This window comes from Diceros bicornis, chromosome 11 (assembly GCF_020826845.1).
Source record: "Diceros bicornis minor isolate mBicDic1 chromosome 11, mDicBic1.mat.cur, whole genome shotgun sequence".
Taxonomy (NCBI): Eukaryota; Metazoa; Chordata; class Mammalia; order Perissodactyla; family Rhinocerotidae; genus Diceros; species Diceros bicornis.
In genome coordinates this window covers 7,528,816-7,546,313 of record NC_080750.1, presented here as the reverse complement: position 1 = coordinate 7,546,313, position 17,498 = coordinate 7,528,816, and the positions used below count along the sequence as shown (strand labels likewise).

Here is a 17,498-nt window from a genome sequence, read left to right as displayed (position 1 = left end):
TGGCGGTTTGAGAACGGCGGTTCTGACGAGGGCTCTGGTGGGCGGGCTAAGTATGGGGTCCTGGTCTGGTGCGGTCCCGGGCTAATGACGTCACAGCCTTTCGCGGGAAAAATTCGAAAGTGGATTTCGTGCAATGGACGGTGAAGTGAACTGATTCCCGGGGTTTCCGGGGCGTGAGGGTGGGTAGGCGCCGGGATTTGAGCGACAGGCGGCGAAGCTGATTTGGGGCGAGGGGACCAGAGAATCTGCTCGGCCGGAAGCGGACCGGAGGGTGCTGTGTGGAGCCAGGATTGGGTGGTGACAGTCACGGCTTGGTCGGACTCCCTGTCATAGCTGGTTCCGCGTCCTCACGGCTCTTCCCAGCCCCTGCTCTGCCGTTCCCGCGTACGGGTGAGGACCAGAGAGGGTTTTGCTCCTTGTTTTCAGGACTGACAAAGGGTCAAGTCTTCACTGTCATTTGGTTACACAGGATCCTGGTAGTTAGAATCTTGGCAGATGAAGTGTGGGCTTCTTCTTTGGTTATTTGGACTGAATGGTTTTCTAACACGGTGTTGGGTCCGTGCCTCTGCAGCTTTTAAATCTGTGAACCATTTTGGGATTCGAGAGATCCTGCTTGTTCCAAAACAAAAGGACCAAAAACATCTCGTCATACGTAACAGGAAGAATGGCTCCTAGTTTAGTGAAAGCACCGAATTTTATATATAAATGTATAAAGCAGCATAATAATGTATGTGTATATATGTGTGTGTAGGCATTTATGTATGTCTGTACTTATATCATTGCCACAGAGCATCTCCACACCACTTTAAAAACTTCTTTGGGCACTAAACTCACCCTGCAGAGATGGGTCAGTACTTGAATTGTTTGACAGATGTGGACAGATGAAGACTTTCAGAAAATGTTTTATCCTTGCACCTCACTTAAATATATGATGCTGTTGGCTAAAACCATTTTTCCTGTTTAGTTGTAAGAAAGGAGTGTTGACTTTCCTTTGAAAGTGGAAATTAGGGCTCTTCTAAATCCAGCTAACCTTTTTTTTTTTTTTTGAGGTTTAATCCTATAATCTAATTTACCATTTATGAGAGTTTGGACCTTCTCAGTTCCTTTTAAGTAAATCCCACAAGTAATATCTCTAATTTAGGAAAACAATGGGGAATTTATTTTGCAATTCCTAAGTAGCATATAAGTAATTCTAAACTAATAAATACTGGATTCCTAATCTGTAAATTGTGGTGATAATATCTACTCTTCAGGATTATGAGACTGATGAATATTATATGTGAAGTATCTAGTCCCAATTCCTGCCTGACATAGTAGGTACTCAATAAATTGTCGTATAATGTACTATTTGTGAGTATGAGCATCAGAGTTTAGGCTGCTTAGTTTTGAATTCTGAATCTTCCATTTGTTTACTTTATGATCTTGGGCAACTTACTTACCTATTACGTGCCTTAGTTTTCTTCTTTGTAAAATGAATATGAAAAATAGTATCTATACCATAAGGTTGTGAGCGTTTGCAGCATTTTAACACTGTCTAGCATATAATTGCACAGAATAAATGATAGCTATTGTTAAAGGGATCTAAGATTAATAACTGCCACATGCCCAGCACTGTGTCTACACCATGTAGTCTCATCTACATACATAGGATGTCCAACCCGTTCAGTGGCTGGGAGCAAGTTGCTTTAAAAGCAGCAGTGAATGGTGTGTTTCTCTGGACCTCTCTGTTATCTTCTTGGCATTCATTAGGCGTCTGACAATTTCTGTGGGCTGGAGGGGAGGGATATAGGATATGGGAGTTATATTTCTGAAAGGCAGTGCCTCTGTAGGTCTGGGTCCTGTCCTGTGAACTATGTTGTGGGGCATTAATTCATATCTCATTTGCCTACTTCTTACCCCATCCTTTCTCCACACAGCAGCTGGAGCAATCTTTGTAAAACCCCAAGTCAGATAATGTAATCTCATTCTTAACATCTTGCCGTGGCTTCCTACTGTCTTTGTAGAAAGTCCAGACAACTCAGCCTAACATAGAAGGCCCTCTGAATCCTGTTATTGCTCACTTTTTCAGTCTCCTGTCTCACTACGTTACACTCAACCTCTTAGCCGTACTACTGAGAGTTTCTTGATCACGCCTTGCTCTGTCTTCCACAGGCCTTTGTACATATTGACTCATATTTGGAAATAATTCCCTGGCATCTTCCCTTGGTTAATGGTTATTTCAGTGTCCAGCTCAAACATTACATCCTTCAGGAATGCCCTAGACCGAGTTGGGTGCCCCTCCTGTGCTTATTCCTGTCATATTTTATTGTAATTACTGTTTATCACCCTGCTATACTGAAAATTCCTTGAGATTAGGGATAATATTTCGTTCATTTTAGTATTTCAGCCTAGCACAATGTCTGGCACATAGTAAGTACTAAATAAATATTTGTAATTTATATATAATATGTAGGTAGCCTATTTTATATATTTTATATGTATCAAGGAGAAATTGAATCCAGAACTGCAAATTATAGCTTTATTGAATCCCCCAGGTCTTTTAGGGCCATCTTCTCAAACTCGAGCGTGTATCCCTGTCACCTACAAGGCTTGTTAAAACAGACTACTAGCCCTGATTTAATAGGTCAGGGGTGGGACCCAAGAATTTGAATTTCTAACTAGTTCCCAGGTGATGCTGATGCTGTTGGTGCAGGGATCATACCTTTGGAACCACTTCTTTAGGGATAAAGTAATAATTTCCTTTGGTATTTCTGTTTACTTCTTCAAGTCACCATCAGTGATTTTAGATTTCCAAAATTGCCCACAATAACAATTTTTTTTGTGTGTGTGAGGAAGATCAGCCCTGAGCTAACATCCATGCTAATCCTCCTCTTTTTGCTGAGGAAGACCGGCTCTGAGTTAACATCTATTGCCAATCCTCCTCCTTTTTTTTTATTCCCCAAAGCCCCAGTAGGTAGTTGTATGTCATAGTTGCACATCCTTCTAGTTGCTGTATGTGGGATGCGGCCTCAGCATGGCCGGAGAAGCAGTGCGTTGGTGCCCGCCGGGGATCCGAACCTGGGCCGCCAGTAGCAGAGCACACTCTTAACCGCTAAGCCACGGTGGCGGCCCCCACAATAACAATTTTATCCAATGGCATAGGATAACTACAGTACTCATGGCAACGATGTTGAAGAGATTTTTCCTTGCGGAAGTATTATAATGTATATTTGGTCCTAGATACTGTGGTATATTGACTCTAAGATGTAAAAGGAAAAATTTAAAACGCAAGGGGGCCATCTTGTGGTGGCCATAGCAATTCAAAAAACTTTAAAAATTGAAGCTCTTTCTATAAGGAACCAAACATGGAGGGGAGGGGGAATCATATTTTCTGATATATATTATGGCACTTGGAAAAATGCTTGCGAGTGCTAATTATTTTGTATATTTTACTTGGTTTTCTCTACCTAGCAAATTCTTTTTCCACAGTGTGGTGTCACTCTTTTCATATGTCCTCGGGGGCAGATAATTTCATTATACCTCTGTTTCCCTTGGTTACATGGAACTTGGAACTCTTAGATTCCTCTCTCTGGTCAAGAGTTTGTTGGGGGGGGCTGGCCCCGTGTCCTAGTGGTTAAGTTCAGTGCCACTCTCTTCAGTGGTCCGGGTTTGGTTCCTGGGTGCGGACCTATACCGCTTGTCAGCGGCCATTCTGTGGCAGCTACCCACATACAAAATAGAGGAGGACTGGCATAGATGTTAGTTCAGGGTGCATCTTCCTCACGTGAAAAGAGGAAGATTGGCAATAGATGTTAGCTTAGGGCGACTCTTCCTTACGGAAAAAAAAAAGTTTGTGGGGAAAAATTGTATTTGATATTTATTCTTTTCGTAGGGGTTGAATAGTCCTTGTCATTTTTCATTTTAGGTAGCATAAATAGTTGAATAACTACTGATTATTTTCTGGACCTGACTGGTTTATAAGTTCAGAAGAAACAATGGAGAGCCGAGAATTTATTGTAAGTCTTTCCAGTTTTTGCTTATTTCCTCTTTTCTTCCTTCCTTCCTTCTTTCCGCATTTCATAAATGTCTTGCTAGGGTTGCCAGATTTAGCCAAAAACAAAACAGAACAAAACAAAATAAAAAAAACACCTGAAACCTAAAAGTAGGACACTCAGTTAAATTTGAGTTTCAGATAAACAGTGAATAATTTTTAGTTTAAGTATATCTGTCTCAAATATTGCCCTGTATTTTATCTGGCAACCGTATCTCTTGCCTACTATTTGCTTTTGTTATACAAAGTCTTTTGGCACAAATTCTTTGGAAGCTTGGGATCAGGAAATAATTTCTTTCTCTTGAAAAACTGGCATGCCTCTTCTCTCTAGATCAGTAGTTGTTAAACTGTTTGGTCTCAGGACCCTCTTATACTCTTAAAAATTGTTGCAGAACCCAAAGAATTTTTTATTATGAGGCTTATATCTATTGATGCCTTTCATATAAGAAATTATAACAGAAATTTAAAAAAGATTTATTCATTAAAAAGTAATAAGTCCTTTACATTTAACATAAATTACATTTTTTAATGAAAATAGCTATATTTTCCAAAACAATAACAGCAGAAAAAAACAGATTGAAAAGACTAGCATTGCTGTAGGTTTTTTGCAAATCCCTTTAACATTTGACTTAATAGAAGACAGCTAATTCTCAGATATGCTTCTGCCTTCAGTCTGAAATTGAATCTTGCAGTATTGCACATACATAATCCTGGGAGACCCCACTATGCATGCCTGAAGGAATGAGCCTGAAAAGGCGAATAACATCATGAAAATAGTTTTGACCTCATAGACCCCTGACAAAATGCTGGGGACCTCCAGGAGTCTCTGGACTACACTGTGAGAACTGCACAGAACACACATTTTTCCCTTCCCACCAATGACCAGGAAGCTCAAAATTATTTCGGTTGCTCAGTTAACTTTTCAGCTTCCTCCTTAGATTTTACCTCTCCTTCTCCCCTCCCTTGCCTTGTACTACCTAGTTTCTTTTTTTTTTAATTGACGTTTGGTTGTGATTATTATGATATCTGTGCTTTTATTTCAATAAAAGATGTCAAATATTTTTTATATGTAGGAAGAGTATAAAACTATATAACAATACATATAAATAGAAATCATTTCTTTACTTTTGTACTTTTGGAAATAAGGTACTATATACTCATCAAAAGATGAAGAAATCAAAGGTGTGGCAAGATGGAATTCTGAAGATCACTCACTTGGGAAACAAAGTAAGTCCAAGGGCTCGGTTCTTGCCTTTTGATTGAATATTATGAAAACTCTGTAGATGATAAAATGTTAGATATGCCCATAAGCTGACATGATGTGAAAACAGAAACTGTTAAATGATTTCCACATCACAGTCATTAATTTGCACATTATAAAGGTTCATTAAATATTATTTAATTTGTTTTGATTTTTTTTATTTGAATTAGATTTTCTATGAAACCTTTTAGGCACTTTGGCACATTTTTTCTTTGCATGCAATAAGAGCTTAACGATACAGAAAATACTACCTATTAAAATATATTTCTAACACAATAATGCTCACAGTGAAATGGTACATATGGAGTTGACATACCATTTTAGAAAAGCTGCCAATTTCTGAAATTATGTATAGAATTCTCGTCTCTTTTAAGATTTTCTTTGAATCTGTTACTTTGGTTGTGACATGGTCCTGTAAGTCTTTAAAGAATTATTTACTAGGGTGATGTTTCCCTCTATTGGATGTGGTGATCTTCTCCAGCTGCCAGATTTTAACGTTCTCCTTTGATCACTTCTCGTGACCTTGTTCAGCACTCCTGCCTCCTTCTTCACAGCTCCTCTTCTTCATTTGGCTTCTGTGACACCACACTTTCCTGATGTTGCTTACTGATCACTTCTAAGTATTTTCTGTGGGCTCATTCTCTTCCCAAACTTTAAATTTTTACTCAGGACTCAGTCCTACGTGCTCTTCACTTATTAGATGTCTAATCTTGGCAAGTTATTTAGCTTCTCAAGGCCTCTAGTCTCTTCTTTGTAAAATGGGGGAAATGATACTTCATAAGGTTGTCCTGAGGATTAACGGAGAAAACAGGTAAAGCTCTTAACAAGGTACCTGGCACGTTGTAAGCATCGAGTGAATGGTAACTGTAATTGTAGTTTTTCTCTTCAAGGGACTTTTATCTAAGAGCCTAAGGATTATAATATGTACAGAGTTATGCTTAGGGATCTATGAGATTGCAAAAGAGAGACATCAAAATCTGACTCGGGCTCAGAGAAGTCTTTCCAGATTAAGAATATTTTTTTGAGTATTTGTTTGTTTGGTTTTGTAAACAAAATTGATAGGTTGGAGGGAGGGGAGCTGAAGATGGTGTCATAGCTATAACAACATGGAGGTGTGACACAGTATGAAACATTTGGGGAACTATAAGCAATTAAATATGGCTGGAATGGAAAGGAATATTAGAGAGAAATTATAAAAATATTATAGAATCTTACAGTCTTGGATATGGAAGATGAGGAGAATCCAGGATGACTGTCAGGTTTCAGTATTATAATTATGGTACTGAGTTAGGATATCTCAAAAAGAAAAGTAAGTTTAGGGAGGAAAATGAAGATTTTGAGTTCCATGTTGAACATACTGCATTTTCAGTGTCATAGAAACACTCAAGTAATTGGCTGTAGGGACCTGAGAAAGAGTTCTGGGCTACTGATACAGATTGGGAGTATTTGGCATTTAGATGATATATTGAAGCTCCTGGAGTGGATTCATTCATTCATGTTTTCAATGAATATTTTTGAGCACCTGTATGAGTTACACACTGTTCTAGGGGATGCAGCAGGGAACAAAACAGATAAATCCCTGACTTTCTGGAAATAACATGGAGGAGACAGACCAGTAAATGAATATGTATGTCTAGTGAGTTAGGCAAATGACAAGGAGAGAGTGAGCAAGGGTGAGAATGGAGATAAAGGGGGTTATGTAGGCCTTATTGGTCATTGTAAGGACTGTTGTTCTTATTCTTTGGGAGCTGTGGAGACATTGGAAGGATTTGAGCAAAAGCATGACATGACTTGATTTGTATGGATGATATTGCTCAGGGATGGCGTGTAGAATGTAAAGAATAGAGGGAAAAAGATGGAGCCCTTGGAAACACCAATTTTTTTTAACAGCTTTATTGAGATATAATTTACACACTTTTCAATTCACCCATTTAAAGTGTACAATTCAGTAGTTCTTAGTATACGCAGAGTTTTGCAACCATCACCACAATCTAATTTTAAAACATTTTTGTCACCCTCAAAAGAAATCCCATACCTATTAGCAGTCGCTACTCAGTACCCAACTCCCAGCACTAAGCAACTACTAATCTACTTACTTTCTCAATAGATTTGCCTATTCAGCACCTTTTACATGAATGGAATTACACAATATGTGGTCTTTGGTAACTGACTTCTTTCATTTAGCATGTTTTCAGGGTTCATCCATGTTGAAGCATGTGTCAATACTTTATTCCTTTTCATTGCTGAATAATATTCTGTTGTATGGGTATATCCCATTTTATTTATCCATTCATTAATTGATGTACATTTGAGTTGTTTCCACTTTTGGCTATTATGAATAATGCTGCTATGAACATTTGTGTGCAAGTTTTTGTGAAGACATATGTTTTCATTTCTCTTTATATATACCTAGGAGTGGAATTGCTGCATCATGTGGTAACTCTGTGTTTAATCTTTTAAGGAACTGCCAAACTGTTTTCCAAAGTAATGGGAACAGCAATATTTAAGGGGCTAGTGGAGAAACTGCTGTGAAAAATGGCCAGAGAGACACAAGGAGAAAGCCAGAAAGTGATAATCACTGTAGCTTCCTTTTTCTCTCTTATCCCTCACATCAACAAGTTTTATTTGTTATACCTCATAAACAGTTGTCTTATCCCAATGCTGATGACTTATTGCAGGCACTAATCATCTTCCGATCCTCCAATATCACACCATTGCAATAATTTCTTTATGGATCTTGTCTCCTATTTTGCCCCCTCTAACGCATTCCAATTCTCTTTTTTTCCCAGTTCCATTCCAAAATCCTCCTGGTAGAGATTAAGTTCTTGAATTTCTTATGTATATGCCTTTGCTCTCTTGCATGCACTGAATAGATCCTTAGTAAACATTTGAAATGGATGCACTTTCTAATCCAAGTTAACAAAGTGGATAATTCTTTCATTATGTGATTTCCTTATATAACAATTTTAGATTTGCTAATCAAGATGTTTAAGAAAAGCAGAATTATGCTCTGTTCCTTTTTAACATTTATTTTGTTTTAATATAGGCAATTTTATATGATGACAAAGGAGACTGTTTGGATAGTATATTTCTTAAGTGCCTTGAGGTATTTTAATGTTTTTATCTTATTTTTAAGTTATTCTTGAAAAAAATCTCTTTACTTCCTTTATGAATATTCTTAAATAGTGTAGTCATGGTACTAATAGTGATAATTATAGCTAATATTTCTTGAACGTTTATTATTAGCCAGACTCTGTGCTAAAAGCTTTTAGATATCATTTCGTTTAATCTGTACACAGCCCTGTGATTTTTATATGTTAGGAGTGCAGTACAGAAAGGTTAAGTACCTTGCCAGTTTCACAGAGTTACAGAGGTAGGGCTGGATTTGAACCCAGGAAGTGACTCTGTCGTCTAACTCTATTACATGGTTTTGATAGAGAACTGCAGTGGGAAGTATTTTGTGAAATTATTCCTATTTGAAATATTTTCTCAAGTATGTATTCTGTGTTTTTCCCCTGTTGGAAAAAAAGAAGGAAAAGGAACTAAAGGCTTATTTTAGTGTAAAGAATAAGGATATTAGAGTTGGTCATTCTGGGTTCATTTCCCACTTTCAAATACTTCCTAGTTAACCTAACCTCTCTGTCTAACTTCTCTACTGTAAAATATAGGCCATAGCTAGACTTCATTGGGTTGGTCTGAAAATTAGAAATAATTTATGTAAAGTGCTTAGCAGTTTAGTACAGTGATTCTAAAAGTGTTAAAATGCATATTATCATTATGTTGATTTTGGCCATGGTATTTAATCTTTTAAGATTTTGTACGACATTACTAGTGGTGGTAGTATTCTTATATCTGTCAAAAGAGGGTCTGGGAGAAGCGCTGTCTTAGTAGATGCTTAATTAGGAGTAACTACTGTTGTTATTATTTCATTTTAAATCATTTCATTAGTAAAGACTAAGCACACATCAACTAGGTTGATAATCTTATTTTTATACTGCAGTCAGAGATGGTGGCAAGTGCTATATTTTATTAAGGTGATTAAAAAGGCTTCTTTGGAATATGATTGTTTAAGCAACTGTAATAATTTATAATAATATTTAATTTGTCATAATTATCGATATGTATCTAATTCATGTTAATTTATTGAGATATATAATTGAGATTTAATAGCTCTAATTTAAAAAATTAGATTTAGTTGTATGGATTCCAAGTGAACTCCTTGAGACGAGGCATATTTTTCTTACTTGAGATGAGGCATATTTTTCTTACTTGTCTTTGTATTCCCAGCATGTAAGAGAGGGCTCATATAGGTCTCCAGTGTGTATTGTTAAGTAAACAATAGTTAGTGACATTTCTTTTTGTTGTGTTGTTTTTTTTTTTTTTTTTTTTTTGGTGAGGAAGATCAGCCCTGAGCTAACATCCATGCCAATCCTACTCTTTTTGGTGAGGAAGACTGGCCCTGGGCTAACATCTGTGCCTGTCTTCCTCCACTTGGTATGGGAGGCCACGGCATGGCTTGACAAGCGGTGTGTTGGTTCACGCCCAGGATCCAAACCCTGGATCTGAACCTGGGTGGCCAGTATCAGAGTGCTCGCACTTAACCGCTATGCCAGGGGGCCGCACCCCCTCCCTTTTTTTTTTTGTGGGGAAGATCAGTCCTGAGATCGGTCCTGAGCTAACATCTGCCAATCCTCTTTTTGCTGAGGAAGACTGGCCCTGGGCTAATATCCATGCCCGTCTTCCTCCACTTTATATGGGACGCTGCCACACCATGGCCTGACAAGCGGTGCGTCAGTGCGCCCCTGGGATCCGAACCGGCGAACCCCGGGCTCTGCAGCGGAGCGCATGCACTTAACCGCTTGTGCCACCGGGGGCCAGCCCTTTTTGTTGTGTTATTATCCTTTTTGTGCTTGTTGATAGTTACCTAGTGCATAATAATAAACAAAGAATTTAGTTATTGATTCATTCATTCAACAACTATTGAATATCCATTGTGTCTTGCTAGTGCTGGTGAGCTTACTGGAATACCCAGATAATCAAATAATTAGATGTATATGATTTTGACATTTATTCCCTAAAATTTAGGTGAAACCTGGAGATGACTTAGAAAGCGATCGATACTTAATCACAGTTGAGGAGGTTAAAGTTCCTGGAAGCATAGCTGTTAAACAGGATGTCACTAACGCAGCAGCAGAGTTTAATTCAAGGAGGTTTATATCCTCTGGCCGACCTCTTGGATGTCAGCCTGCTGGTTTGAAAAGGAAGTTTACTGTAAGTTTCTCTGTTGAAAATAATAAATCAATATATATTTATAAAATCATTTCAAGAAGTAGTGAATTTTGAAGCTGTTGTACTCTGTCATTAAAATGGTACTTCATAGTATATGCTTAGGTAGAAAGTACGTAAACCCTAATTAGAAAAATCTTAATACAAATGAGTGTTTGCATTTTAACTTAGCAAACTTTATATCTTAATTATTACTTTAGCTTGCAAAACAAACACACTCTTTTTGTCTTTTCCTTTTTTTTTAGCTAGTTTATTTCACATTTTCTTTATAGGTAATGGAATGGCTAATAATTATTTTAATATTTTTAGGGTTTTCAAGGACCACGTCAAGTGCCAAAGAAAATGGTGATTATGGAGAAGGGTGAATCAGCTGCATCACCTGAGGCTAAGAAACCCGGCCCTGTTTTTCTTTCTCCATTCTGCAGCACAACTTCTTTGTTTTCTACTGTTGGCAAGAAAGATATAAATAATATGCCAGCAGACCCTGAGAACACTGACACTTATAAGAGCAGAGAGAGAAATGGCATACCGTTTTCTTCAGTTGTCTCTATTCCATCCTTCAAGATTAACCCAGAAATGCTATGTGAAGAAAATTATTTTTGCTCTCCTAGCAGTTCTGTAAATAAGCAATCAGATTCCTTACTGACCAATGAGGCCAGGAAAAGAGATGGTTTGGCATCTCACTGTTTAGGCGTTTCACAAAACATCAGAAGCAAAGCACAGATATTAGCTCTTCTGAAGTCCAAATCAACCAGTATTTGTAAGGAACTAAATTCTGAGATTGCAGAACATTTCCCTCAGATACAACCACAAGGAACTATAAACGTTCCTAATAAACCACAGTACTTAATTGAAGGGGAAGAGTGTGCTGAGGTGAAGAGCACAGAAAGGTTACACTTCCAGCATCAATCGGAAAATACCGTGAGAAATAAAAGCCGGTGGGCCATGTATGTATCCTCACAGAGTTTGCCTGTACATTCTTCTACTGAAGATGGACACGATATAGAAAGAAAACCCAAGTCCCAGGAGGAGAATATAAATTTAAATTTGAAAGACCTTTTGGTGCAAAAAAGGGTACAATTCTTTGAAACATGTGCTGAAAAGGGGAAAAAATATAATGAAAACAGGCCAGTAGATAATAATGATCAATCCTGGGATCAGGAAGTAAAATTAGAAATGCCTTCATTCTGTGAAAGCAACAACTTACCAGTTACCTGTAGCAATGTAGAAAATGATGGCTTATTATCAGAATCGGACATTCAGGAAAATAATAAAATACCTGTTCATCAGAATGACCAGATGTATGTAAAAGGATCAATTCACGTTAGAGAAAATGCTCAGGAGGTGAATATGTGTGGAACACCGGAAAAGGAATGTGAACGCCTGGTGTTGTGTCTGCCAGAATCTGACCATCTGCACGTGGCCTCTCCTCTAAGTAGCAGTGCTAGGATCTCTGATGACGTTACCCACACGTTTGCTAAAAGTAATACTGATGATGACAGTCTTAATAATATTCGTGAACCTATGAGTAATGTGACAGAACCTCTTGTGGAGGTCACTTTTGATCTGAACAATTTTGAAACCAGTGACACTGAGGAGGAATCACGGGAAAGCAATAAAATTTCCCGGGATTCAGAGGGTTGGGTAAAGGAAACTTCCGTTAATGATGGCAACGTAGGTGTTCAAAAGAGGTGTGAGGATACAGGCTGTAAAGAAGTTGGCAGTGAACGTTTGCCTCTCTCAGCGTCTACTGCGAGTACACCTACAGAGACATTTCCTATTAAAGAGACTCTGCTATCACAGTTTTGTGATAAAACTTGTGTAGGTTTTGACACAGGACCTTGGAAAGCTGAAAACACTGGAAGAGAAATAGAGGAGTATAGTGACATGTTAAGCAATTTTGACTCATCTTTAGAGTGGGCTGATGATGTATACGTAGACAATGATGAAGATGCTAATAAATCTACTGAAAAAATCAGAATTAACTATGATTTTGCTTCACTCCCGAATAAATCTAAAGGTATGAATACTAATTTACACATCCCTCATTTTTTAAACATAGCCACTAATCAGACTCCTGAAAATAACCTATTTTCGGAACACGCTCGGCCTCAGCCTTTCGTTGTGGGAAGTGACTTAGACAAAAATGATGAACAGGTTTTACCATCAACCTCCAGCAGTGACATCAGTATCCAACTATTAAGTGCCAGTCAGAATCACTCTGAAGAATGTATTGCACTCGATAAACCAAATTCTCAAGTTTCCGATTCTTTGTTTTTCCCTCTGGGAAAAAAGCGTTCTATTTCCAAAGACACAGAAGCACGTATTCCTGAATCTGAAGATTTGGAAAGGATTGGAAGTTTATCCCATGACCATACTGAAGTAGAAACTACTGGAGAAAGCAAACAATACTGGAATAGTCCTAGAAATTCTTCAGAACTTTCTGGACTAGTAAATAACATTTCCCTTTTAAAATCCTTGTCTGAACACAGTACAGCTTTAGAAGGCTTGGAAATACTGAAGAAGAAAAATACTACCTTTCAACAACAAGAAGCCCTGCAGATGTATGAGCCAGATAGCAATCGTGAAGGTTAGAACCGCGTGTTTGTTTTGGATTGTTCTCTGTATAGCTCCAAGGATAAGAAGATATTTGCTTTGGAGGCTACATTAAAGAATCACATAGTATTTGAGTAGGTAATACATGTACTTGGTAAATCAATTCTAACAGAGGATAATATCCTTCCTACTACAGTCCCTCAGTCCTCTCCTCAGAATTAGCTGCAGTTTCCTTCCAGGGTATCCAGGAAATATCCTATGCATATATAACCGTATATAGGTACCTATAAGCAAATGTGTGTATGTGTGTGTGCGTGTGTGTTATAATCCATTCTTATCATACATTTTTGGTTATGTGCTAGGACATACCTTTTTTTTAAAAAAAAAATCTTGAGTTCATATTGATATCTCTAATTCCAGTTCTAAGCCTCAGGGTTCTTCCTCTCTTTTCTCCATTCCATAAATGTGCTTCTTTACTCCCACAGTGAGAGAGGGCCCTGGGTCCCAACAACGTCAGTATATTTACTTTCTCGGTTCTACAATACACACCAAACGGTTTCCAAATTGTTACAGTAATATCACCACTAGCAAAAAACTTCTACAGAGTTGTAAAGTTCACAAATCTTTGCAGTTTTTTTTTTCGGTTTGTTTTTAGAATGTGTCCTACTGAGAGTATATAGTTGGAGTATTATGTTCAAAAGTTACTTGGGTTACGTTTTTTTCTTTAGAGTGATTATGTTATCATTTGATTTAAGTATAGTTAAGTTCATTGTTTTTATTCAGTATGAGGGCTTTTTTGCCCATCCTTGTTGATTTATTTTTGTTTCTGACTGTGTAAAATATTAACCTAGTTCAAAAGTTAAAGCTATATAAAAACACATACTCAAATGCCTCAAATTCCTTCCATCCCATTCCTACCTACCTGCTGTAGGTAACCAATATACCACACCTGTGTTTTTTTTGTAAAAATAAATATCTCTGTATATAAATTCTTGTTTCCTCTTATTCAACAAAAGAGACCATACTCTGTATATTTTTTAACACCTTGCCTCTTTTCTCTTAATAATATATCCTGGAAATCACTTCATAGGACACATCCTCATTTTCTTTGTTTACAGCTGTGTAATATTCCACTGTGTAGATAAACCATCATTTATGCAACCCATCTCCAATATTTTGCTATTACAAATAATGGGACAGTAAGTAACCGTATATATCTATATCTATATCTGTATAAATATATGGGCTTTTGCATATTGTTGGAGGTGTGTCTTCAAGGCAAATTCTTAGCAGTAGGGTTACTGGGTAAATGTGTAGCTTTATTAGATACTTCAAAATTCCCTCCATTTCTCACTCCCACCAGTAATGTAGGAGAATGCCTGTTTCTCCACAGCCTTGCCAATAGATATGTTGCCAAGCTTGAATTTTTGCCAATCTAATAGATTAGAAATGGCATTTCAGTGTATTTTAAATTTGTATTTCTATTACTACAAGTGAAATTGAGCATCTTTTTATATGTTTGAGTCATTTATATATCTTTTCTCATGAACTGTCTGTTCTACCCTTTTGTCCAGTTTTTTAATGGCTGTTGGTCTTTTTATTCTCCTTGATTTGTAAATTCTTTATGTATTAGAGATATTAACCCTTTATCTATGATATATGTTGCAAGTACTTTCTTTCACTGTCATTGGTCTTTTGACTTTGCTTATGGTATGTTGCCAATAGCATTTTTTAAAGAAAAACAATATTATAGAACACATTAGTAAATATAGTAAAGATTACATACGTATGAATGTGAATGAACAATATACTTTATGATACTCTCAAAGAAAAGTTAAAATTGAGCTCTTATTTGAATATCTCAAGGGATTCCTGAGAAAAATAAGAATAAATTATTGTACCTACTGAAATGTTTCTTTAAATGTAGTTAAATTTTATGGCAATTGTTACAGTTTATTTTCTAAAAAATTAAAAATAAGGAAAAAACTTTAGTGAAAAATAAATATGGGTAGATATATAATGTCATATAAGGATACAGTTTCATAATATGAAGATTTAGGAATTACAGAATTTAGTTTTGGAAAATCTGTTTTTTCTCATCGAGTTGAAAAAGAAGATTACAGTTGATTCTCATTATTTGCAGTGGTTATGTTCTATAGAGTCACTGCAAACACTGAATTAGTGAACGGTGAGCCATTGCTTTTAGGGGAAATATAGGGTTAAGTTCCGTCAGACCTCTGGTCAGAGCGTTTTTATCAACCAATCAATACAAAACCTTGTTTTATGTGTATTTCTATTTAAAGACATCTTATTTAATATTTTTTGTTGATTCATTGGCATTGAATTCATGGCCAATAGCACTGTACCTCGTGCCTGAAAGAAACTCATCTAACACACATAGTTTCTCCCTGAGGGACCTCACAGCCTTCTTGCATGTAGGAACACTAGACACCACTATGCTTAGGGAGCATTTTAAATAGCAAAATCACCAACAAAAAGCCCCAAAACACAAAAAATTTACTAAATAGACCGTGAAAAGGACGCTTATTTATAGTATGAGAGCTCAGGAAATCAGAGTGTCACCTTGTTCTCCCTCAGCTGGGCGTGTGTGTGTCAGGCAACTCATTTTTTGGTAGCTCTTCATGTCTGCAAATAACCTCAAAAACAGGATATTGATTTGAGAGTTCCAAATAAATTTTAGTGAGTAGGCAGAATCTGTGAGTAATGTGGATTGACTATTTGTTTTCTGATAGAAATATATTTCTCTAAAAAGGAGTAAGTTGGTTTTCTTGAGACAATCTGAGAAAATTGAATCTATTTATTGGAGTATAACAAATGACCATGGAGTTGAATACAGAATTAGAGGGGCTGGCCAGGTGGTGTAGTGGTTAAGTGTGCGCACTCTGCTTTAGCAGCCTTGGTTTCTCAGGTTTGGATCCTGGGCGCACACCATCGCACCACTTGTCAAGCCATGCTGTGGTGGCATCCCTTATAAAGTAGAGGAAGACGGGCATGGATGTTAGCCCAGGGCCAATCTTCCTCAGCAAAAAGAGGAGGATTGGCAGCAGGTGTTAGCTCAGGGCTAATCTTCCTCACACACAAAAAAATGGAATTAGAGAAGAATCAGTTTTCCAACCGATTTAGGATGTGTGAAAGTGTTAAAAAACATTTTGTCCAGTATGTTGAAGTTTTTGTGAGATGATTGACTATATCTTAGAAATGTTAATTTACAATTTTTTTTCTTGAGTAAAGGCAATAAAGGAAAAAACATCAATTTTCATTCAGTGCCTTTTTAAAGCTCTTTTTAGAATAACATGAAGTTCCCAAATCCACTTATTTTTGTTTCATTTAATGTATTCTGAATTTTAACAGGAAAATAATGAAACCAGAAATAACAATTGGCTAAGAAGAAAGTTTTACACCAGATATAGCTATGATTTTTTTATAGTGATAATCACTTTAAAATTATAGTTTTCTTGGTGACTTCAGAAGAAATTGAAATTATTGAATATGCACTTTTTTTTTTTAAGAAAAAAAATCCTATTTTTAAACAGATACCCGGTAAGGTGATATGGTCTGGCCGCCCTGTCCTTTCCGTCTGCAGACTTGCCAACTTTTCTGTCTCAGAGTCTTTATACCTGTTCTGCCTTTGCCTGAACACCTGTACCCCTGGCATAGCTGGTCTTTTTCCTGTCTTCAGGTCTGGCTTAAATGTTACTTCCTGTGAGAGATCTGTCCGATCTTTCCGATCAGCCCATCTAAAGTTATTTTCTATCATATCTAACTTTGTTACGAAACCCTCCTGTATCACAGTCTGAATTTATCTGGTTTATTTGTTTATGTTCTGTGGCCCTCCCTTTCCAAGAGATCTTATTTGTCTTGTGCAGTGCTCTTTCCCCAGTGCCTGGCACACTGTACTTAGAAAATAATTGTTGAAGTTTTTTTCCCAAACAATAGTCAAATGGATTTAAGATAGATTCGGAAATAGCATTAAGTGCTTTTTGCTTTTCTGTGTTTGCACACAGCAACAGTGTAATGGTGGTCTTGGCTTTTTTGCTTCTAACAATTAGTTAATATTTCATTTTTACCATTTTTAGTATAGCTTATTAGCTGTTGACTCAGTATTTATTTTTCAATTAGTTTGAAAAAAAGAAAAAGAAAAGGAAGCATTCCTACTGTTGACTTAGAAAGTAACCAAAAAGGCTTCCTTTTTTTTTTTGAATTTTTATCATGAAAATGTTTGAACAAACAGAGCGAATAGTACAGTGAATTCTCAGATACCCACAGTCCAGATTCAACATTATCAAGACTTTGCCTCATCTTAAAATTTAAGTTATATTCCTTGTTTCATTCAGTTTTAAAAGT

General features: G+C 37.0%; 1 protein-coding gene across 5 annotated transcripts in view; it reads left to right on the top strand.

Moving 5' to 3' along the window:
* Positions 1 to 146: 146 nt before the first annotated feature.
* ZGRF1 (zinc finger GRF-type containing 1) overlaps positions 147 to 17,498 on the top strand; it is a 61,045-nt gene continuing 43,693 nt past the window's right edge. For 4 of the 5 annotated variants that reach the window (XM_058549923.1, XM_058549922.1, XM_058549925.1 and 1 more), the window contains exons 1-6: positions 147 to 390; positions 3,905 to 3,995; positions 5,177 to 5,257; positions 8,338 to 8,397; positions 10,377 to 10,562; positions 10,887 to 13,167. In XM_058549923.1, the coding sequence (XP_058405906.1) occupies positions 3,975 to 3,995; positions 5,177 to 5,257; positions 8,338 to 8,397; positions 10,377 to 10,562; positions 10,887 to 13,167 (2,629 nt within the window). In that variant the 5' untranslated portion in view covers positions 147 to 390; positions 3,905 to 3,974. The remainder of the gene's footprint in view (positions 391 to 3,904; positions 3,996 to 5,176; positions 5,258 to 8,337; positions 8,398 to 10,376; positions 10,563 to 10,886; positions 13,168 to 17,498) is intronic. The other variant, XM_058549926.1, reaches the window with a different exon arrangement.